This window comes from Lachnellula hyalina (assembly GCF_007821495.1).
Source record: "Lachnellula hyalina strain CBS 185.66 chromosome Unknown contig00007, whole genome shotgun sequence".
Taxonomy (NCBI): Eukaryota; Fungi; Ascomycota; class Leotiomycetes; order Helotiales; family Lachnaceae; genus Lachnellula; species Lachnellula hyalina.
The window spans coordinates 169,797-192,172 of NW_022157121.1; the positions used below are offsets into that span (position 1 = coordinate 169,797).

General features: G+C 47.7%; 5 protein-coding genes across 5 annotated transcripts; 2 read left to right on the top strand and 3 right to left on the bottom strand.

Moving 5' to 3' along the window:
* Positions 1–1,088: 1,088 nt before the first annotated feature.
* LHYA1_G000476 (uncharacterized protein) lies at positions 1,089–4,891 on the bottom strand (the record flags this gene model as incomplete). The annotated part of the gene is made up of 2 exons (XM_031145468.1): positions 1,089–4,125; positions 4,182–4,891. 2 exons carry the CDS (start codon positions 4,889–4,891, stop codon positions 1,089–1,091), a joined length of 3,747 nt encoding a protein of 1,248 aa, XP_031009246.1.
* Positions 4,892–5,990: 1,099 nt separating this feature from the next.
* Positions 5,991–9,403, bottom strand: LHYA1_G000477 (uncharacterized protein; the record flags this gene model as incomplete). The annotated part of the gene is made up of 2 exons (XM_031145469.1): positions 5,991–6,064; positions 6,112–9,403. 2 exons carry the CDS (start codon positions 9,401–9,403, stop codon positions 5,991–5,993), a joined length of 3,366 nt encoding a protein of 1,121 aa, XP_031009245.1.
* A 1,896-nt stretch (positions 9,404–11,299) lies between these two features.
* Positions 11,300–16,148, top strand: LHYA1_G000478 (Uncharacterized protein; the record flags this gene model as incomplete). Its single annotated transcript, XM_031145470.1, has 5 exons — positions 11,300–11,494; positions 11,552–11,873; positions 11,926–12,654; positions 12,815–14,745; positions 14,826–16,148. Coding segments are annotated over 5 exons (4,500 nt in total), but the record flags the coding sequence as incomplete, so codon positions are not given.
* Positions 16,149–17,614: 1,466 nt separating this feature from the next.
* apdF_4 (Aspyridones efflux protein) lies at positions 17,615–19,089 on the top strand (the record flags this gene model as incomplete). Its single annotated transcript, XM_031145471.1, has 3 exons — positions 17,615–17,769; positions 17,812–17,934; positions 18,066–19,089. The coding sequence occupies 3 exons, from the start codon at positions 17,615–17,617 to the stop codon at positions 19,087–19,089; spliced, it is 1,302 nt and encodes a 433-aa protein (XP_031009247.1).
* A 2,670-nt stretch (positions 19,090–21,759) lies between these two features.
* On the bottom strand, positions 21,760–22,216 carry FMP32 (Protein FMP32, mitochondrial; the record flags this gene model as incomplete). Its single annotated transcript, XM_031145472.1, has 2 exons — positions 21,760–21,803; positions 21,853–22,216. 2 exons carry the CDS (start codon positions 22,214–22,216, stop codon positions 21,760–21,762), a joined length of 408 nt encoding a protein of 135 aa, XP_031009190.1.
* Positions 22,217–22,376: the final 160 nt, after the last annotated feature.

The following is a 22,376-nucleotide window of genomic DNA, read 5'->3' on the forward strand; positions in this document are numbered from 1 at the left end:
GCGGACTCGCGGCAGCTTTTTCTCCCGTGCCTCTTTTTCATGGGTTTCAAATCTTGGCGTGCCCAAAACGCCTACATACGCGTCGAGAGCCTCTATTCCCATCCAAGTCCATCTCTGCTACGAAAGAGTAATCTGTCTCCAAGTCCCCATATAACGGTTAATCAAACCCTCGATAACTTGTAACTCACAACCCCACTTTCCATCTACAGTACTTGGCTTTAGCTTTGGCTTTAGTATATAAGCAAGAGCAATAGCTGTGCTGCTGTGACTTCCGCCTACTCATCTTTCTCTATACTAGTTGACTTGACCAGGGAATAACACTTGATTTCCATGACGAGATGAGGCGAAAGGGGCTGGCGAAAGGGGCTGAAGCATAGTATGCATTTCAGTATAATAAACCTCAAGGAACGAACGAATGAACCAAATATGATATTCTGTTACAAACTTACGTTGTATATCGATGGATAAATCATTAGACTTTCAAATGTAACAATAATACGAATTCCCAAATAAAACGGAGAGGCGATTACATCTCACTTATTGCATATACAGTCAGAAGCCTCAATCAAGCACATCTCTCGCCCAACGATATCAACGCATCTGTCCATTTAACCCCCCCGAGTTATTAAGTACAGCGGCCATAAACGTAAACTATTATATAAACACCGAGTCTTCATACATCGAATTATGTTATCCACATCCCATCCCGTCCCGTCTTCCCAATCCAAGGCTTGAAACCTATCTATTCCAGTACGTCCCATCGGAAGAGCCAACCAATCAACCCAACAACCCTTGCCTTCCTTTATCTATCGTATCCATCCTGAGTAGTATTGAGAAAGGGGAAAAAAAATAACATCGCTGTAACGTGTGCATATAAACTCAAATCGTGCCTCCCTTCCCGTCCATACTCCAGCCACAATACATACAAAGGCGACTCATGTGGCCTCCTAAACGCCAGGCGTACTTTTATTTGTGCTCTCTGATTGAAGATAAGAAAATTCGTTGCGTGGTGTGTTTGGTGCGCGGGAAGAGAATCAATAGGCGGTTCCTACTAGATAGAGTGTATTTATTATGTGTATTCGTTTGTTTCAATGCCGTTGATTCTCCATAGAGGAAGCACCACTATACCGTCCACCGTCGACAACTTCAGCTGACGCACCCAGGAAATCTGGATTATCAACCTGATTAACAGTCTGTATGCTGTGGTGCTGTACGTAGCCGACACTCGTGGGTCGATCGTCCCTGGAATCAGCGCCGAAGTGGCCGAGTGCCCCAGATGGGGTACGGGAATGATCTCCGGTCTCAGGCGTTACCATACTCGAATTTGAGGATATGGTCGATTGACGGTTGTGGGAGGTAGTTCGCTCAAAGGGGAGGCGGGCGTCGAGCGATGATTGTCCTTTCTGATGGAAAAATTCTGCTCCGGGTTGGGTGAGATCAACATTTTGTGATTTCCGCCTCGAGCTCTTCCGAGGCACTGTTGGTGATCTGCTTATTTGACCAGGCAGACCAGGTACTAGAGGAACATTGCTCGCCATGGCTCGTCTTGAGCTTGCTTTTGATGTAGCTTTCGAGGGAAATCTGCTCGGTAATTCGATGCCCTCGTCTGGAAGTTGGAGCCCGGGGATAGATGGTGGGATATCAGATATCCTAGTCACTTCAAAGCTATCATCGTCGCTTTGTGAACCTTCATCCTCTGATTCGAGAGGGCTGACGAGGTTGTCATCTTCATGCGAATCGTTGGCCTCTGCTACAGCTTCCGCGTGGGCTGCAGCCTGGGATGGCCCAGCATGAACAGACTCATCATCTGAATCAATTGGCCCATTCCGAACTCCTCCAGTAGCAACCGGAACTCCTTCTGGGGGTGTTTCTTCTCCGTGGCGTTTCATTCCTGGTGGCATCCGTGAGCTTCTCACAACTTCAAATCCCTTTCCCTTTTCCTTCGTCTTTCCTCCAAACAGGCCCTTTATCCAGCCTGCGGCCGAAGCTGCAGGACCAGTAGGATCTGCAGGACCCGTTCGTATCCTTCGACTCGGCACATTGGCATTGAGGGCCGGGCCACGAACGCCGTAATAGAAGTCGACTTCACGGGTGGTATAGTCCGCCTGTGACCGTCTGGGATCGTCACTGCCATCTACTGCTTGGGGCGGGGGTATAGGAGTGGCTCTTCCAGAAATCGATTGCCCCTCTTCAAGCTGATCAGGCGTACCAGATCCGGGTTGACTCCATCTCTTCGCCCAATCTGCACTTGCCCACGAGCCTCTACTTCTATCCCCGGGCGAGTCTTGATTTCCCTCTAACGTTGGCCTGCGTGCCCTAGGCGGTCGGTAATAGTATGGATGTGATGTTTCTGCTGTAGCTATTCCACCAATTGGGCCACGGTCTCGACCTAGTCCTGATGGAGCCGCGGCCGAAGGTAGGAAAGAGAAGGTGCTGGCTTCGCCAGGAGTAGTTGGCGTATATGAACTTCCTGTATTGGTAAGTTGCTGCGGAGGTATTGCCCCAAAAGCATCGAGTGAGTCGAGGTTACTACTCTGTCGGTTCAGAAGTATGCCGGTACTACCAGCAGATTGACTTCTGAGTCTCCCGGTACCATCCATCATATAAGATTTCCTCTCATCATCACCATTGAGCATAGCAGCACTGGAAAGCTGGCTCTGTCTCGACGCACCATCCCGACGAGGCAGGCGCCGAGACAGTTGACGCATGCCGAATACTTTGACCAGTCCACCCCTGGCTGCTCCACTATCATCACCTCCAGCGCCAGCCATCCGAGCTCCAACCTCAACAATTGTTTGTATAGCATTAAGTAGGAATCCGAAAACCAACACACCGGCGTGCATTAAAAGAATCGCGTATCCAATCCAGCCCTTCGATCCATCAGTGACACCCAAGGAAGGAGCAAATGAAATCATTAAAAAGACTGTAGTAAGTCTGAGAGCCGAGAAGAAAGTGTGATAGGCGTTCATCGACGTGGGCGAATGAAATGGGCGGAACGCATGGATTGTTAGAATGAAGATGACCTCGCAGATCGCTAAGAGTGCGATTTGTGCAATACCAGACGGCTGCACAGCCCCAATAGCAACTCCTCGAATGACAGTAACGAAGACAGGAACGAGGGCAAAAGAGGCGGCATTGTCGGTGTAGGTGTTATACATAGATCCATAGAGGAGCACAGTTGGAAGGTCATCGAAGAGATAGGACTTGGGCCTTGTTCTGCCAATAAACCAAAGCAACCATACCCCAAACACAAGAATCAGGACTAGCATCACCACCGCTAATGCTACCGCAAACGCAGGCGATTTCCCAGCTACCACCAACTGGAACATGGATAAAGCCACTATCGGCAGTAGGAAGTAGTTGAAAACGATCCTAATAACATTGCCCACTGAAAATGGCAGGTTCTTCGCTCTTAGGTCCTCTTCTGCGGTTTTGTTGACATGTCGGTATACCCAGCGCAACAGGAATCCACCTTGAATCAAAACCAACACAGCCGCAATGATGACTAGGAGCCAGATAGCCATTCCAGCCCACACATCCGTCACTTCGTTCATGCCAACCAATTGTCGCAGGTGGTCAAGGCCATATTTCCCATGTGTAACATATATACCATCAACCAGACTGTCCGTTCCATTTCCGTTACTAACGAAACTCGCGTTGAACATGAGCGCGGACCAGGAGACCTTGCTGACAATAGGTTGGTAGTATCCGGGATAATTAAGTGACAGGCCCCCAGTCAGAGCAATGAACTGGATGTATTGCAAGCAGTCTCCAAACCCGGGAGTAACCAAACGGAGAAGATCTTCATCTCGTCCATAATTCGTTGTCCAACGGAATGTGTCTGTAGTGCCCCAAGGACTGAATATCCCACCGAACGCAGTCGCAAACCCAACGAAGAGGAGGATCACGAGTGGGAGGAAGGTAAGAACGCCGCTGAGAGCACTTCCTAGATCTGGCGTAATACTCGAAGAGACACAACCAATGGAAGTAGCGTCTTGGTTTCCGTACTTGATTAGGAGGGTGGTAGCGAAGGACGTGAATGCGTAGCTGCTGTAGAAATCGTGCGTAAAGTTGAAAGAGGGTAGGGAAGCCGAATTGCTCGCATTCAAATGAAAGGGATCGGTCCTAGAGAAATGTTCAGTAAGCTTCTCTCAAGACGTACATGAAGAAATCCAACTTACGCATTTGCATGGAAGGCCGGAGCAAGGGGGCAAGTAGCGTTCACCAGAACATCGCAGAAAGCGTCGGAGTGATTGTAGGGTTCGTAAGTTAAGACCTCGACCTTATTAGAGAGTGTTGTAAGCTTTGGGCTCGCGGAGTCTTCATCTGGAATGCTGATAATCTTGCCACCCAGATTAGTCGCATTACTCTGCCAGTATGTGTCGTCGTCCCAAGCAGGAAGATTGACTACTAGATTATCCGGGCCTGACCCCGTAACGTTTCCCCATACTACGACTTGTAACGTATGCCTCGCGTCCGTAGTGTTGAATCGAGCGTCCATAAACAAGGGAATGAATTGTAGTTGCTTTGGTTGGCCACTCTCGCCGTTCTGGTAAGCCTCTGACAGGCAGTTGTTGAAGTCGATCAACACGGCAGACGCCGGGGTGATGCAGAAGCTTGTGATCAGGGCCAGAAGATATACTAAAGTGCTAAAAGAGTGTGTGTGCCACCGCCCGGGGAGGAGCATGCCTGCTCTGCGGTTGGGAATCGTGGGCTGGTAGGGGAGAGGGAGGTTCGAGAGCTGCCCATCGACTGGCACACACGGGCCTGCTGCCTGCCATTTTTCTCTCGAGTCCGCAGACATTGTTATCGCGATGCCTTGACCGCTCGTTCCAACATGGTCACCATGATGTTCCTGGATGGCCTGATTGTTGTATTCCGACTTTTCCATGGCATTCGTTCACGAACGGCCGTGACATCGACGAGTGGCGGTTGTGCCTCCTACAGAAGAGTGTAGTCGAGGTGATTTGCTTAGAACGCCATCCTTAAGAGCCGGTCGATTCTTTTGATGGTGAGAGAGTCGCTGCGGAGGAGAGCAGTGACAATGCAGCGTGGCGTGTATGTCTCGATATTGTGAGGTGAAACGAGTGAGATGTTGTTTATCGCGGGCACCCAAAAAAAAGTCCGACTGGCTCGACTACAGTACCACTATATACTTCTACGGTGGAAAAGTAGAAGTCGTCGCGGTACACAAAGGTTACTGGGACGCAGTGTTTGTGAATAAAGTCAGGAAGCTTTTCAAGCGTGAAAAGGCAGGCACAGGACAGGTTCTAAGGGGCAGGCTCGTCAGGGCTCATCAGGGCTCGTATTCTTTCTTACTTCGAGATGCTCCGCATCATGCTAACTCGTTATGCGCGCGACGCAATAATAATATAATGCAACTGCTATGAATAATCAAGGTTTGTAATACTGATTGTTTGACATTATATTACATTACATTGTCCACATCTGGCTATTTCTTTTGTTTACCATCTAGATACGGTACTTGTACTTGTACTCGTAGCCATATCCACATATCCACGGTAACTGACCCGTCCATGTCATCCATATTTCTGCGAGGCATGATTGGGCGACCGACCCTTCTATTTCGGGATCTTCACAAACCTGGAATTTACGGAGTATAGCCTATGACGACGTGCGGATCGTTTTGTTAAGGAGAATCACGTGGCGCTTTGGAAGCATCGGCATCCCATCATACGGACTCTAAGACCAAGCTTCCGCCTCCATGCTATTGATTGGTACGAAACTTTGACTCAAAAACATAAAATACCTAGTTGGCAGTTGTACTAGACACGTCAATTATGGGAATCGTGGCTTGTCTTGTTGTTTGTTGGCGCTTCAAATCGCTATTTCATGATTCGTGATGGAAAGCTAAGGCTCCAATTGATTCCAAGCCCCCGTTGGATATCATCCGTAAATGCTGCAATGCGACTCCGCTAAATGCTCCCAAAACTCTGCCCACTTTACGTTCTCCTGCAAAATTATCATTATTACCTCCTGACTGATGCCATCCGTGATGCCATTTTCGAGGGCGCCGGCAATGCTTGTGCGAATTTATCACGCTCTATAGAGTGTGAGTATGAGGACCCGAAGAAATGAATACAAACTTACCAGAATCAGTGTCAAAAACAATCGTGATGTCGTCGTGTTCTCCTGGATACTCGGGCATATCCAAACAAACAAACTCGTGGCCAACTGAGCCTTCTTCTCCGCGAGCCTTTGGCATTGAAAATTTTGCATCGACGATCTTCAATGAATGTTTGCCACTTCGGCTCGAGGTCTCAAAGACGTCGGTCGATTTCAAAGTGAAGTTCATACAATCTCCATGGTTGAAATTTTCAAAGAAGGCAACTAGTTGAACAACCTTCTCTCGTCGAACAACTTGCAACCGAGTTGAGGCAGCATCCCACTTCTTATAGATCGGGACAACCATTCGTCGACGAGATATGTTAAACGAGGTTGCCATGCCATCGTAGAGGACCACAAAGCCTGTTAAAGCTGCTTGGAACAGATGTAGTTCCTGGAGCCCGGGGAACAAGTATGTCCGAGTAGATTGGGATTTCTCCACCATTCCTAACAATTCTGCAAGCTCATGCGGTAACTCCCGCGAGACTTGTGACTCAGTGACAGATATAGTCATATCTTCTTGCGGTTGCCGTAAAAGCTTTAGTTCTTTGGAGATCTTAACATCAAGACGAAGTTGCAATTCGCCGGGCGCGACATTGATACGATCTGTAAGACTTCCGGTCTTGAAGTCGAGAACCACGCGCAGATGATCAGAGAGAACAGCATTGGTGCCTTCCAGGTCGCCATCATATTCATTGAAGATTCGGAAGTTCTGCCAATCGAGCATCTTAAGACACGTGGAGTTTGTCGCTCCAAAAGAGTGCCCAGCGATGGAGAAGGCCTTCATCGCTCCTTCAGCAACAACGTCCTCCCCATCTCTAAGGGCAGTGCCCGTTAGGAGTGTATGGAGATAAGCTCGTTCGCTTGCATCGTTGAAGCCGAAGACTACTTTGTAATTTGATTTTTGATTGTGAATTTTCAAGTCGAGGGCCGGTTGGCCATCTTCTCCACGAAGGAAGTTAAATTGGATTGGAAGCTTTGGTGGAAGGTCTTGGTCGATCCCTCTCAGGGTTTTTGTCTGAGGGCTTGTATTCAGGGCAATTCGAAAGCCTCGGTGCATCGTGCGAACCCCAGTGGCAGCTTTGTCAACAAATATCTTCTCAAACACTCGCAGTTGACAGTTGGGTAAAATGTCCTTCGGAAATCTAGACTCCGGGTTCTGGTCAACATATTTGAAGTTCTTGAGTATAGAATCGAATATGAGTTCTTCGCCGCGACGCTGAATCAAGCTTGCGTGGATCTTAGTCTGATAATCATATGATCCCCAAATGAACCTGTAGTCCTGCTCAGAGCAGTTAAGACGTAGAACGAAACCTCGCGGTAATTCTACCTTGAGGGCATTGGATTTTGACTGCCATGAAACATCATCCCACGTCGGTCCAAGTTTCCCATCTTCCTGGATGCATAGTTGTAGCGAACCATCTTGACTTGTAATCATAGCTTTCAGCTCCTTTTCCTTCACACCGCGAATCAGAGATACCAATAATGAAGCTCGGTAGTATTGTGATGCGGCATCTTCCTCCAAAACGCCCTGAACAAACATACGTCCATAGCAGAAGTTCCAACTTGAATCTCCCAGGGGCAAGGCATCCGTCATAACAATCGCTAGGGTATGTCGTTGACTCGCGACCAGGGACCGACTACCTTCGTCGTGGACCCATATCGTATTATCTAGACCCTGCGGTAGCATCGCATCCTCTCGTGGTAGAAGATCGTTACGTTTCATTGACATGGTCAGCTTTTTCAACCCAGATAAGACATTTTGGTGCGATTCCAGTATGGCGACTGCATATATATCAGAGCCATCCGTTCTAGACTTAAGGTCCGATACTTGATCCCCGATGGACTCTATGATCCAGAGCGCTTTACCAAGATCCGAATAAGATTGTTGACGCACGAACGCGTTGGCTTGTTGGGCCTGCGGTGACGTGGGCCGCTCTCTCGCTGTAGCCTCTAGATTCATTCTCCCTCTCAGGAACCACCACAAAGCCGTTCTTACGGACTCTTCGAGAGAACATGTCGAAATGGGCTTGACAGACTCTGCAGCTAAGCGGAACAGAGTATATAAATGAGCAATCCGTCTCGAGAAATCCTGTAGAGCTTCGTCTCCTACAGCAAGCACAGCCGACTGCATTGTTGGATTTCGTGACAGTGTAAATGGACTATCTGTACTGCTCGATGGTTTTGACAAGCCTATCGTTGGCGTACGAGATAAGGTGAGAGGGTATTCCATAAGAGGAGTTGGATTGGGAGTCGTTTGCAGAGTGGATGTACGAGATAAAGGGGCAGGGCTCTCTGTGATAGAGTTTGCTGGTGACCTATGTGACGTTGACGTCTGAGCTGTCGAGGTACGAGATAGAAGGACGGGACTGCCGGAAATAGAGGCTGACTTCTGAGAGTCGGCGGGTGTTTGAGGCCGCCCAGGAACAAGCTGATCTGGAAAGCCAGGGGAAGCAGATATCATGCTGTTCCTCATCGTATTCATATGAAGCTCCCTTAACTGGGGTGTGAGTTCAGAATCAAAACCTTGGGCGGGTCCAGGCTGTAGGTGGTCCACGTCTGGGGAGCGAGCGGCGTGTAAAGCTTTACCTTCAGCTGCTTGCATTTCTGCCTTCACTCTGGCTGCAAATGATGTTGGATCATATGGGTCCGTCTTTATAGAAACATTGTTTGAATATTCATCCTCAGTATTTAGACGTGGGGTACGAGCTGAGCTTCCAGCAAAGCTCCTTTGTTCCAGTATTGATTCAAAACCAGTCTGTGTACGGCGCATAGGCCCAGGTCGAAAGTCTTGCGTATTTCCGGGGGCTCCAGTAGCATTGGGCATATAACCAGGAGAGCGTGCTTGATCTTCAGGTGGCTGATGGCGGGGTTGTTGAGACTGTGACCTCCTCGCAATCATCTCAGAGACTGGTGAAGTAGCCTCATCGCCTCCATATCCTATTATTTCGGGATGTTCTTTTGTGAATCGAACGGACAGTCCCTTTCTACTTTGTTTTGGACTGACTGGCCGCCCTCTCGTGGTCCTTCCAACACTTTGTACCTCGGCAGCTGTTGGCCATCTCCGCGCGCTATTCGTATCGATTCGTGATAGAGATTGTGGATTAGGAGGGTCCTCAATCGGCATCATATGCAGCTTATCTGACGGCCCATGAAGGAATGCGTGGATCTCGACATCGGCGTCGTTCGCTGGCTTCTTATCCTTGAAGAGCTTCCCCATGAACTTGCTCTTGTATTTGTGCACATTTTCCCGGCCAGAACTCGTGGGTTCGTCCATGGCCGCGCGGCTGGTATTGCTATGGACTCGAAGCTGCGAATAAAGTCAAACGAGGAGGAGGGTAAAGTGAAAAGTGAAAGTAAAGCAATGCCAACACCGACACGGATATCAAGTAAGAATATCAAGTAAGAAAGGACGCGCTTGAAGGAGTGTTGTCGTGGAGGCGCAGTTGGTCACCAAGACGCAATTCACAATGGATTTTATGAGGTGGAGTTGGACGATTGAAGCAGCATTGAAAGGAGAAGAATGGTACAAAACAAAGTAATCTGTGGATGCATGACTTAACGATCAACCTTCGGTCGTGGTCAGCAACGAGGCCAGGGTTTCAGGAGGCAGGAAGCCCCCACCGCCGTATCGTATCGTTGCATGGCATGGTTTAACTTTCACTGGTTGGGTTGGGCAGGGCTGGCTGGGGCTGGCTGGCAGGGCAGGGAAAGACAGGAGTGATCGTCTTATCTAATCTCCATGTGATAACGAAGTAGTAACAAAATGGTCAATCTTTGTTACTAGATAAGGTAAGGTATGAACCTAAACTATTTCTCGGTTTACCTCCGTACGAAGTACTCATTCCAATGATACTGTACGAAGTACGGAGTGGAACAGATGATCGAGATGGATGTCGACAGACGCTCCTAGGGATAGCCGCAATAGACAGCGACGAATGTGCTTGGCTCGATAGGATGCCACGGTGTCTTCCCCGGTGTCTTATTATCTTATACGACCTGATGTGAGCAGAGTGGGAAGAGTTATGAATATATCCCTTTTTTTTGTTTGTAGTTACGTAAGTATTAATGTTGCTGCTGTGACACCCGGACGTTTGAATCTCACAAGACAAGGCCGTTTGTCCCACGTTCTGACACGTCCAACCCATCCCATCCAACAAAATCGAGCCCAGTCTCGCTAACGGAGAAGGCGAGAATGAAGCCTGCAGCATCGCTAGGTATAGGTATGCAGGCAGAGTACTCCGACCCTTACGGAGTAGGTAGTCTCCGAACAATCTTCCCACTGCAGGCTGTAGCTTCGACATCCTCCTGCCTGCTCTGCTGAGTTTCATGCAACTATCCCCAACTATCCCCGACTATTCCTAAAGGAACAGTCTACGAGCTGGGCTGGGGCTACAGTAGGTGGGCTGTCCAATGACCCCAGGCCAGGTTAGCCTAGATCTCCCATGCAGAAGCGCGTACAGTAGTATTCCCTGTTTGCGCCGTACCTCCGCACAGTACACAACACAGTACGTCGAAATGTTACAAAAGTCGCATCTGCGTCATAAGCCCATATATAAACCATGCGCTCCATGAGTAGTAAATAAAGATCTACCTAGATAAAAAGTATTTACGACGCATGAATTCCGATGATAATAAAAATCAATACAACATCAACATACCAACCGTATTGCATTGCAACGTCCAATCCAGCCCAATCCATTCAATAGTCCATAACCTTAAAATCGCGCACTTTCCACAAGGCCACCAGGCAGGCCACCGTGGGCTGGCGTAGAGAGAGAGAGAGGCCATCACAGCCCAGCCATCGCCGTCTCATAGCCTCGCCTAGCGCTTCGTTCGTCATACCTAAGGTAGTAGTGTAGTGAGGAGCTGGGCCTGTCCAGCTGAGAAGCTCAACAGAGCTCCGCAAACTCTACGGAGTAGACAACACAGCAAACAACACCGCCATTTATTTATTCATTTTCACCCCGTTGGCTAATCCCACGTCCCTCCTGCGATCCAAGCTTCCTTTCTTTTGCTGGCCCTCCTTCCCAACTCAACCCCCCAGCATACCTCGTTCCATTCGCATCGCTGGTCATTCAATTGTCCAGATCGCATGTCAACGACAGCAGGCATCAATTGACCTCTGACACCGGCACTGACACTGACACCGACACCACCATTTCCTACAGCAATCATGTCTGGGAATGGGTTCGCCCCCGAGTTGAAAGTTCAAGGTGTTGAGGAATCTGCCCGAGACCCAAATTCCTCCACTACCGCCAATGATGCACAGCGCAAAATCGTTCAGGAAAGCCAGAAGGCTGGTGTTGCAGCTTTTACCTTTGACCCAGATGCGACTCCTGAGCAAAAAGCGGCCCAGGCGAGAGCTGTAAGTATATACCATTCTACTGATTTGGTCCCGCTAAACTAATGACTTGCTCTCCAGCGTGTGCCAGAGGGCTTCCACCATGAACACAAATCCAAGGGTATTGCCATTCCCACAGATATAGATGATGGCAAACCTGGGGCGTACAATCTCCCTTCACCCTCGACTGCAGGAGCCATGGCAGCACCCAAAGCGGCGTCGAAAGACAGCGCGGGAAAGCCTACAGCAAATGGACAAATTGATGCAGACGACGAGGATAGATGGATTGAGAGGACTGGATGGGCACCCAGGTTTGGCTCCGGCCCGGAGTCAATAGAGGGTGAGAGTTTAGCAGACCACCAAACATGGGTAGAAGGCAAACTTGAAGACAAGTTCTTTGGAGGTACACACAATATCCTTTTCCATAATGAATCATGCTAATTTGACCTTCGCAGACTGGTATCATAACACGGCGGTCATTATATTCGCATGTCTAGCCTCGTGGCTTGTGGCAACATTAGGAGGTGGCCTTGCCTGGCTATTCCTCATTATGGCAACCTGTGGCACATATTATCGAACCTCGATCCGTCGAGTAAGACGAAACTTTCGAGACGACGTCAACCGGGAACTTTCCAAACACAAGCTAGAGACGGATACAGAGAGTTTGGAATGGATCAATAGTTTCATGCTCAAGTTTTGGCCCATTTTCCAGCCAGTCCTTGCTGAAACTATCATCAACTCAGTCGACCAAGTCCTTAGTACGTCTACACCGGCTTTCTTGGATAGTCTTCGCATGAAGACCTTTACCCTTGGATCTAAGCCTCCCCGAATGGAGCACGTGAAAACCTACCCCAAGGCTGAAGACGATGTTGTTCTGATGGACTGGAAATTCAGTTTCACCCCAACAGATCAATCTGACATGACTTCTCGCCAAATAAGCAACAAGGTTAACCCGAAAGTTGTTCTTGAAATCAGAATTGGCAAAGCCATGATCAGCAAGGGTTTGGATGTGATTGTGGAAGATATGGCTTTTTCTGGTCTCATGCAGGTCAGAATCAAGCTCCAGATACCATTCCCCCACATCGAAAAAGTAGAGATCTGCTTCTTGGAAAAGCCTCACATCGATTATGTCTGCAAACCCCTTGGAGGCGATACCTTAGGCTTTGATATCAATTTTATTCCTGGTATGCACTTTCTCCAAACATCTCAGTTCCCTTTTCGGATAAATTCAAGAGTTTGGTTGTTATCTGGATGTCTCAGGGTGCTCTAAGACAAGAGACTGCCAAACTCTCGAACTCCATAATATGTCCCTTCATTGAACAATACTAATTCCGCAATTTACAGGTCTGGAGACCTTCATCCTGGACCAAATCCATGCGAACATAGGTCCTATCATGTATGCCCCGAATGTCTTCCCAATTGAGGTGGCCAAGATGCTCTCGGGCTCTGCAGTCGACCAAGCAATTGGTGTTATGGCTGTAACACTTCACGGTGCACAGGGCCTCAAAAATCCAGACAAATTTGCTGGTACTCCTGACCCGTACACTGTGCTATCGTTCAATAACGGAACTGCTCTGGCGCAGACGAAGATCATCAAAGAGAATGCGAATCCTAGATGGAACGAGACGATGTATGTTATCGTCACATCGTTTAACGATGTTCTCACATTACAAATCTTCGACTACAATGAGTATCGAAAGGACAAGGAGTTGGGTACCGCAACTTTTCCATTGGAAAGAGTGCAAGAGCTCACGGAGTATGAAAATGAGCAGCTTGAGGTTATGGCCAATGGCAAGGCTCGTGGAGTTATCTCGTCTGATATTCGCTTTTTCCCCGTTCTCGAGGGTGGGGACCTCCCAGATGGTAAGAAAGAACCTCCGCCAGAGTCCAATACCGGAATTGCACGAATCACTGTCGAGCAGGCCAAAGACCTGGATGGCACCAAGAGTCTTATCGGACAGCTCAGTCCTTACGCCGTTCTACTGCTCAACAATAAGGAGATTCACGTCACCAGAAAGCTGAAGAGAACTAACAATCCAATCTGGGACAATGGCTCCAAGGAAGTGCTCATCACTGATCGCAAGACTGCCAGGCTCGGTCTTGTAATCAAAGACGATAGGGACATCTCTGCAGACCCCATCCTCGGCACTTATCAAGTCAAGCTCGATGATATGCTACGGCTAATGGAAGAGGGCAAGGAGTGGTACAATCTCGCCAGTGCGCAAAGCGGACGGGTGAAAATGACCCTTCAATGGAAGCCAGTCGCCTTAACTGGTATTGGTTCTGGGACTGGCGGTTATGTAACGCCAATCGGTGTGATGAGATTCCATTTCAAGAATGCCCAAAATCTTCGAAATCTCGAAACACTTGGCAAATCTGATCCCTATGTCCGCGTACTACTCTCGGGCATCGAAAAGGGCCGTACAGTCACGTTTCAGAATAATCTCAATCCTGACTGGGATGAAGTTATTTATGTGCCGGTCCACAGCACTCGTGAGAAATTGACACTCGAGGTCATGGATCAAGAGACTATCAATAGCGATCGGAGTCTGGGTTCGGTAGAGGTCATTGCGGCGGACTACATATCGCAGGCCGAGAACGGCGAGTATCTTGTTCATGACACCAAGACCCTTCTAACAGCTGGGCTTCGTATGCATGGAAAGGGTTCACCGAAGGGTACCCTCAACTATACAGCCTCGTTCTACCCTCTCTTAAACATCGCAGATCCAGAGGAGGACGAAGAAGAAGAAGCAGCTGAGACGAAAAAGTCATCCGAGAGAGGGCGCATATCTGTCGAGTCGAATAAGTCTTCTGATACCAAAGATGCTGTCGTAACAGCAAATGATAAGATCAACGGTTCTGCCGAAGTTGATGCATCACTTGCCAAAACCCTAGCGGAGGGCGAAAAGGAGCAAGAAGAGACAAAAGACACAGAAGAGAAGAAATTAGCTAAGATCCGACTCAGCCCAGAGGAGCTCATGAAATATGAGTCCGGTCTCATTATTTTCAAGATTCTCGATGTCGACCTTACCCACAGTAATGTTCATGTTGAGGTGGTGATCGACGATATGGCCTTCCCCTCATATTCTTCATCGACAGTCCGAAGTAAGAAAACAAGTGTGGATGAAATTGGGGATTGTTTCGTCCGAGAGCTTGAGTTCTCGAAGATCACACTACGCATTCGAGAAAAGGGAGCAAGCAAGGGTGATGAGAAAAAGGATAATACCCTTGCCAAATTGACTGGAAACACCATGGATACTCTCAAGCAATGCCTGGTAAGTGGAAATACATATCACTGGGGGCTAATGATCTCCCACGATACTCGAGACAATGGATGAATGCTAACACATGCTAGAACAATCCTACTATTCTCAAACTCAAGGATGATGAAGGCCGGACAAACAGTGTCAAGGTCAGCCTGAAGTATATCCCTGTCAAGATGACACTCGACCCGAGTGAAAGTATCAACAATATGGGCAAACTTCGAGTTGATGTTCTTGATGCTTCAGACCTTCCATCCGCAGACCGAAATGGTTATAGTGATCCTTACTGCAAATTCGAACTAAATGGCAAAGAGGTGTTCAAGACCAAAGTTCAGAAAAAGACGCTACAGCCTGCGTGGAACGAATTCTTCGAATTGGACATTGCTTCGAGAACAGCTGCGAAGTTCGTTTGCAGAGTCTACGATTGGGATTTTGGCGATAAGGCAGACTTCCTGGGTGCAGCAGACATAAATCTCGATCTACTCGACCCTTTCAGAGCTCATGAATATAACTTAGTTCTAGACGGTAAATCTGGATCTGTGAGATTGCGACTTCTTTTCAGACCAGACTATGTCACGCGTTCTCGCCAAGGATCGTCAACATTTTCAGGCACCTTTGCAACTCCTGGCAAAATTGTCACTGGTGTTGCAGGTGCGCCAATAAAAGGAGTTGGTTTTGCGGCTCATGGTGTTGGTAAAGGTGCCTCTTTCATCAGACACGGGTTTAAATCTAAGAAGAAGGGTGAGGGAGAGACAAATGGTTCCGAAATGGAAGCAGAAGATAACGATTACGCCGCTGGGGGAAGTTTCAGTGCTCCAAGACGAGCCAGTGGGCTTCCCACGTCCGATATCCCACCTCCCATCACACCTCCAGGATCCTCTCTCGGAACTCCTCACACTCGGACAAAAAGCTTTGGGGCATCTTCAATGCACAGCACCGCGTTTGGGACACCAGGCGCATCAACTGGAACTGCTGCCTTTACCATCCTCTCTGCTTCCGGCTATCCTCCATCCTCCGCCGTAATGGTCTACATAAAGCAACTCGGCCCCAAGACCAAAATACTTCACAAGACAGACCACATCAAATCACCCTCAGGAACCGTAACATTCAACGAGAAGAAAGAGAGTTTCAAGTGTGCTTGTTCAGCAGACACGCAATTCCAGATACAAGTTAAGGGCCACAACACATTCGGCAGTGACGATGATCTCGGAGAAAGCCTCTTCTTCGTCGACGAGTCTGGTAGTGGTCAGGAGAAGCAGATTAAGGCCGGCAGCGGCTACATTGTCGTCAAGAGCAATTTTATTCTTGCAGAGCAGAACGGGATCGACAGTCCGAAAACGGGGTTCCGTAAGAGTCTGCTGAGCAAGAAGGAGAATGGCAGGACGAGTAGGGACATTACTCCTACTCCCTCTTGAATTCAGGCGAGAAGCAGACAGTTTGAGGGCATATTTGTACTAGCATGTTTTATTTTTTTGCGATACCACAATAATTCGTTATTTTTCTTCACTTTGCAATGGTATTATTGACCAAACCTTTTTTTTTCTTCCTCTTAAATAGCAATCGGTTGGCCAAAATGGAGTAGACCAAAAGCTGGTTTCATGTAGTAGGCGGGAGCGATACTAAGACTGAGAATAGTGCTTAATAATGCAAAATGCTTTTTGAGACTCGCGGTTCTTTGTTGCCTGTTCCATCATGCCCTCGTTGGTTTTGAATGTAATTAATTGTTAGGGACAGATAGTGTCTCAGCTCACATGGAAGATTATGGGAATCTCGGAGCCAGACCCTAGGTAGACAGACAGTCGGAAATATTCGTAAGTCTGGATTGGACTGGACTGCCTAGGCAATCCACAATAGAACGATCTTGTTTTCTCGTTTGGTAAAGGCTTTTTTGCTATCTTCGTTCTATGCTAGTTACTGCGATATAAACCTGCCGCGCTTAGGCTTCTAGCTCGATACCCGGTGGCTGTTATTACATCCAAGGCCATATGCATATACTCTACTGCAAATCAAGCTTCATATATTGACATTCCCGACCCTTAGCGCCTAGGAATTCTTAGCGTCGATCCCGGGTTTTATATCTTTCCTTAAAGCTACGACGTGCAACAAAGATTTAAAGTTATGTTTTGCATTGGGTCGGCGGTGAATGGATGAATGGGGTAGCTAAAGTATAGCTAGGTTTGTATGGGACTTGAAGAGTAAAGATGGCCATGCCGAGATTAAGCGAACGACTCTCCTTTTTCCACCAAATACTAGAAACTTAGCTCATCCTCACGTTGCAATGCTTAATCACATCATACCTTATGTATATTGCGTTTCGTATATTGCGAAACGGCAATAGCATGTTCAAATGATGGGTAGGTAAACCCGATATCGCTCTGTGCGTATCCTCCGAATTAGCGTGGAAATCCCATCTTCACTCTCATACTTCCCACTTATCCTTCAACTCGTTACTCAATTTCAAATGCCGCTCAGCGAATCATAAAGTTGACTCATGCTCTAGTTTTTCAAACGAATTTACTGGTGAAATGATCTGCAGTTCATGTCAGCTTCTCGCAAAGCGAAATGCACATGCATGTATTCAAGAGGCTCGCTTGGCGTGGACTTACCCGTTCGGGTAAAACCGTTTCCTCCGCTCTACGAGAAGGGGAGCAGGGCTTACATATACACTTCTTCATCTCCTCGGAGCCTCTCAAAACTTAAGTATAAGCGTGATTAGGAACAATGTCTGCCTCAAGGTTTTGTATATCTAGCTCTGGGCTTTGCTTCTTTCTGTCATTTGTATTTCGATTCTGGTGTTTCACGTGCTATAAGAGTAATAACACTTCCCCTGAATTACATTTACATTTTGTTCCTCAAAGGCTTTTATATACAGAGCTAGAGCATGGATGAAAATAAAGAGATACAGAGTGATACCTCTGATGGCATTTTTGAGGCCCAACCGTTACCCCATCTGCAAGGGCCACCACCTCCTCCAAATGGCGGAGCTCAAGCCTGGCTCCAGGTGCTTGGTGCACACTTGCTATTCTTCAACTCATGGTAAGAAACTCCCATTCCATTGGCCATCTGTTGCGTTCTAAGGAAAGTCGATAGGGGTATAATCAACACTTTCGGGGCGTATCAAGCGTTTTATGAGCAAAACCTCCTATCAACGCACAACTCGTCTCAAATTTCCTGGATTGGCACCTTTCAAGGCTTCCTTTTGTAAGTTAACTTTCAATCCCAGATTCCTCGCTTGGTGTCCTTTCAAAAATTATGCTAGACGACCCTGAAAATCCAGAGAGACATTCTCGAGAATCTACTTGCTCCGAAGCTTATACTAACATCTGCCCCAGAGTCTTCTTCAGCTTCATCGCCGGCCCTATATTCGACCAAGGCTACTTCCATGCCCTAATAATCACCGGATCCGTACTCGTCGTCTTCGGCATGATGATGACCTCCCTCGCAACACAATACTGGCAACTCTTCCTCGCGCAAGGAGTAGTCACCGGCCTCGGAGCCGGCTGCTTATTCCTGCCATCCATCGCAATAGTAGCCACGTATTTCACGACTAAACGCGCACTCGCCACGGGCATCACTGCAGCGGGCGGTAGTGTCGGAAGCGTCATCTACCCCGTGGTGTTCCACAAGCTGCAGCCGCGCATAGGCTTTGCGTGGGCAACGAGGATCATCGGCTTCATTGCACTAGCGACGCTGCTTGTCAGTATACTGATCATGAAGACGCGTCTCCCGCCACCGAAGAAGTCTCGCCGCATGATCGACCCTGCTGCGCTACGGTCGCTGCCTTATATGGTGTTCAACCTTGGGCTATTTTCCTCATTCGTTGGGCTCTACATACCGTTCTTCTATGCCATTATCTATGCGGAGCGCAACCTGGGGATCAAGGAGGACTTATCATTTTACATGCTGGCGGTGTTGAATGGTGCTTCGGTCTTTGGACGTATCCTTCCCGGTTTATTGGCAGACAGGGTCGGCTCGCTCGAAGTCATTACAATTGCCTCGCTCATCTCCGGCATTATCGCTTTCTGCTGGCTGGCGGTCGATAATCTAGGCGGACTCGTTGTATTTTGCATATTATATGGATTCATTTCTGGTGCGGTTGTTTCGCTGCCCGCGACCGTTATAGCTGGTTTCTCCCCGGGGTTACAGCTTGTAGGAACTTGGATTGGGATGTCGCTGTGCTTTGCAGCTATGGGTTTTTTGATTGGAAACCCAATTGCCGGGACGATAATCAATATTGCAGAGAACAAGTTCAGTGGCGGGATCATTTTTTCGGCCTCTTTTACTGCTGCGGGAGCTGTTGCATTTGTCTTGGCGGGGGCTTTGAGATTGCGTGCGTCTAGAGCTGCAAAACAGTGAAGGGGTATTGGAGACGCTTCGCAGATGCTGTCAGGTCTTACCATGCCCACACCCTCCCGCTGGGTATTATATTTAACAACTGTACAGAAAGGGCTTATGAGAATTGGATGATTAGAATGCCTCAGACCAGGCGGGGAATTCTCGTGCCGGACACAGAGATGATATATGAAAAATCTGCCGTAAATTTGACTATATGGGTGGCCGCGAGTAATGTAGTCAATCCCTACTTTCCCTACATAACATAGATTTAGCTGAAACACATAGCATTATATAGATATAAGAATGACCGTCAAGCATATATCACAATTACCAACAGGTTGGGTATCAACACTCAAGTAGGCCGGCAGCAGTCTAAAGCCTCCATACTAACTTGGCAACCCCAATCGCGCGCATCCAGCAAGCCGTGGATGATTCTCAACCTAGCTCTCTTACTCTGTACAGTTTCAAAAAGCCACTTCAGATTCTCCCGTCCCGATTCTAACATGGAGTCTCTATTGCTCTCCTGGTAATTCATCGCAGCGGCACACAACTCGCTGAGCACGGAATCAGCCTGCTTCGCAGCTGATGAAATCAATAGCTTTTTATGCGATACGTCCTCTTCGGGAGAGAGTTCGAATGAACCCACCCTCAGCTTCATGGACTGGACGTAGAGGAGTCCGTGTCTGGCGACGTTGCAGAGGAGGAGGACGATCCGTTGTAAGATTATAGCTGGGAAGATGAAATTCGCTGATGTTTTAGAGCATTTTTTGCAGGATAGGCTATAGAAGAAGAATGTTAGAATGTGTCTGTGGTTGAGTTTGGACTACAGGTGGTTGGCTTGGGTGTTGTGAAACACTGAGGAATTCCATCCAGTCTCACGCAAAGTAGTATAACAACTGAAACGCTGGTTTACTTACTACTCTTCCACGCTGTTGCTCTTTTCTCTCACAATTTGCAAAATTGCATCCAACGCAATGTTGATAGGATCTTCTATATTGCACAGCTCCGCGACACAGAAGAGCTGGGTACTCAGACAGCGACAATTTGTCCTGGAGCCGAGACCTAAGATAGCTCCGGCGTTGAATGAGGTTGGGGGGAGCCCAGCTGATTCTGTGGATCTAGTGCCGATATCAAGTTGCGAATCTCCGAACGAGAAGTCCATACTTGGTTGCAATTGCAGCTGGGGCGTACTGATTCCGAGTCCTGCTCTGCTAGAAATAACGTCTTTCTCAGATGACTGGATCTAGGGTCAATTAGCAGTCAATTTTTCAAGAATGTATCATGGGTGTCACATTGGCTGTACTGTACATACGGGAAATATATCTGTATTTGAATAGTTGAAATTTAAGTCCCTGGACATGGGACTAGCCCTCATGAAAGCGCCACTACCCGTGAGATATTCTTGATCGGCGCCCACGGCCATATCGCTGAGACAATCATCTGTATCAATGTTGCTCATAAGATCGATATTGGTAAAGCTAGGGAGCTCCGCGTTCTGGGTTGTTTTTTCCTCCTTTGGAATTGTAGACTCACTCCGCGTCCTACTGGAAAATGATGAGGTTGGTCTGGCAGCTGCTTTGGTCCGTCCATGTCTCATCGATACGCCATAGTTGCATTTTAGCCCGTTACTTGCACATCTCTGGCATGTGCTCCCTCCAGAGCATTTGATCCTGGAGTGGCGACATAAATCGCAAGCTTTTCGAAGCCTCTTGGTAAAATGATGGGGCATGCTACCACTAGAGCTAATAGGAGACATTGTTTCGGCATGACTGGATGATCTTTGAAGCGGCTTCCAATTGATGATGCACTCCTTGGGTATTTGAGAGGAAACCATTTCGAGTGTACATCAGTCGCAAATGCAAGAACAAGTGGAACAAGTGGAACAAGAATAAAGGACGACGTGAGGTGGCGAAATTTAGAGTGAGAGAGTCCAAGCACTTGCAGCAGTCTCAATACTAATCAAAAATTGAAAAGATTACTTGCATAAGTAAAGCAAGAAGTTGTAGTTTGTAATATACATACCCCCCCTGAAAGAAGCCCCACTTTCTATAAGCTAGTTTATTTACAGCCTAGCTCGGTTTTCAAATCTAATAATCTCTTTGAAGTACAACTTTCGTTCACTCTTGAATTGTTTTATACAAGGTCTAGTTACTTATCTGTGAATACAAGGAACTTCACATTGTTCAAAAGTGTGTCGCGCTTTCTAGTGCTCAAACGATGGCATTTCGAGACGAATATCTACGTGAAGTCGGATAATATCCAGCCATGAAAAGTTGCCAATATAATTGATAGTGTGGAAGGATAAAGACCTTAGGATTGATTAACAGGAAAGCGAAACGAAACGGCTTCACAATTCTTAAGTGGCGAGTAAGACCCTATAAAGCACTCACTTAAGACGAGGCAGACGTTATTAGGAACAGTATATTTAGTCGTATTTTGGTATCGATCGGGCACCACCCTCATATATCATCAGTTTAATGACCTGAAGGTTAGAGATTGCAAACTTGGAATGCGGTTTCGTTCACTTGAAGCACGCCCGCTGTGGATGAGTTCTGTAAAGAAGCACTGCACGTCGCAACCACTCTACCATATTGCAGTAGTAGAACGAATTAGATTTCGAGGCGCAGGGGCCCTAGGCGACTGTGCAAATTTTCATCCTTCTGGATTCGTAAGGCTTGATTCGCCAGTTTTCTACATCAATAACCTCCAAGCACCTAGTATCAAAGCAGCAGTACCTATTAAGTCTGTTAGCAATTGCCTCGCTCAGAAGTTCCTCTTTCTTACCAGTGCAAACACCCATAAGCCATTGCAAAGTCTGAAACTTGACTGCTTCCAACTTCTCTCTGAGACCTGCGACTTCTTGCTCAATCTTCGTCTCTGTCTCCTTGATCTTTAGCTCCTGTACATTCGCTTCTTCTCTGATTCGTCCCTTCTCTAAATTAAGATCTAGTCTCACAGACGCTTGTGTTCTGCCGACTTCATCCCTCAGCCTGGCATTCAGCTTGGCGAGATCATTGGTAAGTCGCTCATGAGTTGCCCGCGTCGTTGCCGATTCTGTAGAGTCTGCAGACAGCAGCTCTGAGCGCAGTTTTGCAAAATCTACTTTCTGCGTATATGTTGCCTTCGCCTGGTCTTCCCGTAGGACCATTGTTCGTGTTAGGTTCTGAATACTAAGGCATAAGTCAATGGCAAGCTCTTAGCTAGCTTTCCCAGCCATGTCTTGAGTATTGAGACAAGCGTGGAGAAGTTTTAAAGAGGCAACGGACCTTTCTTCGATGACATCGCTGAGCACTTTCATCATTGCAACT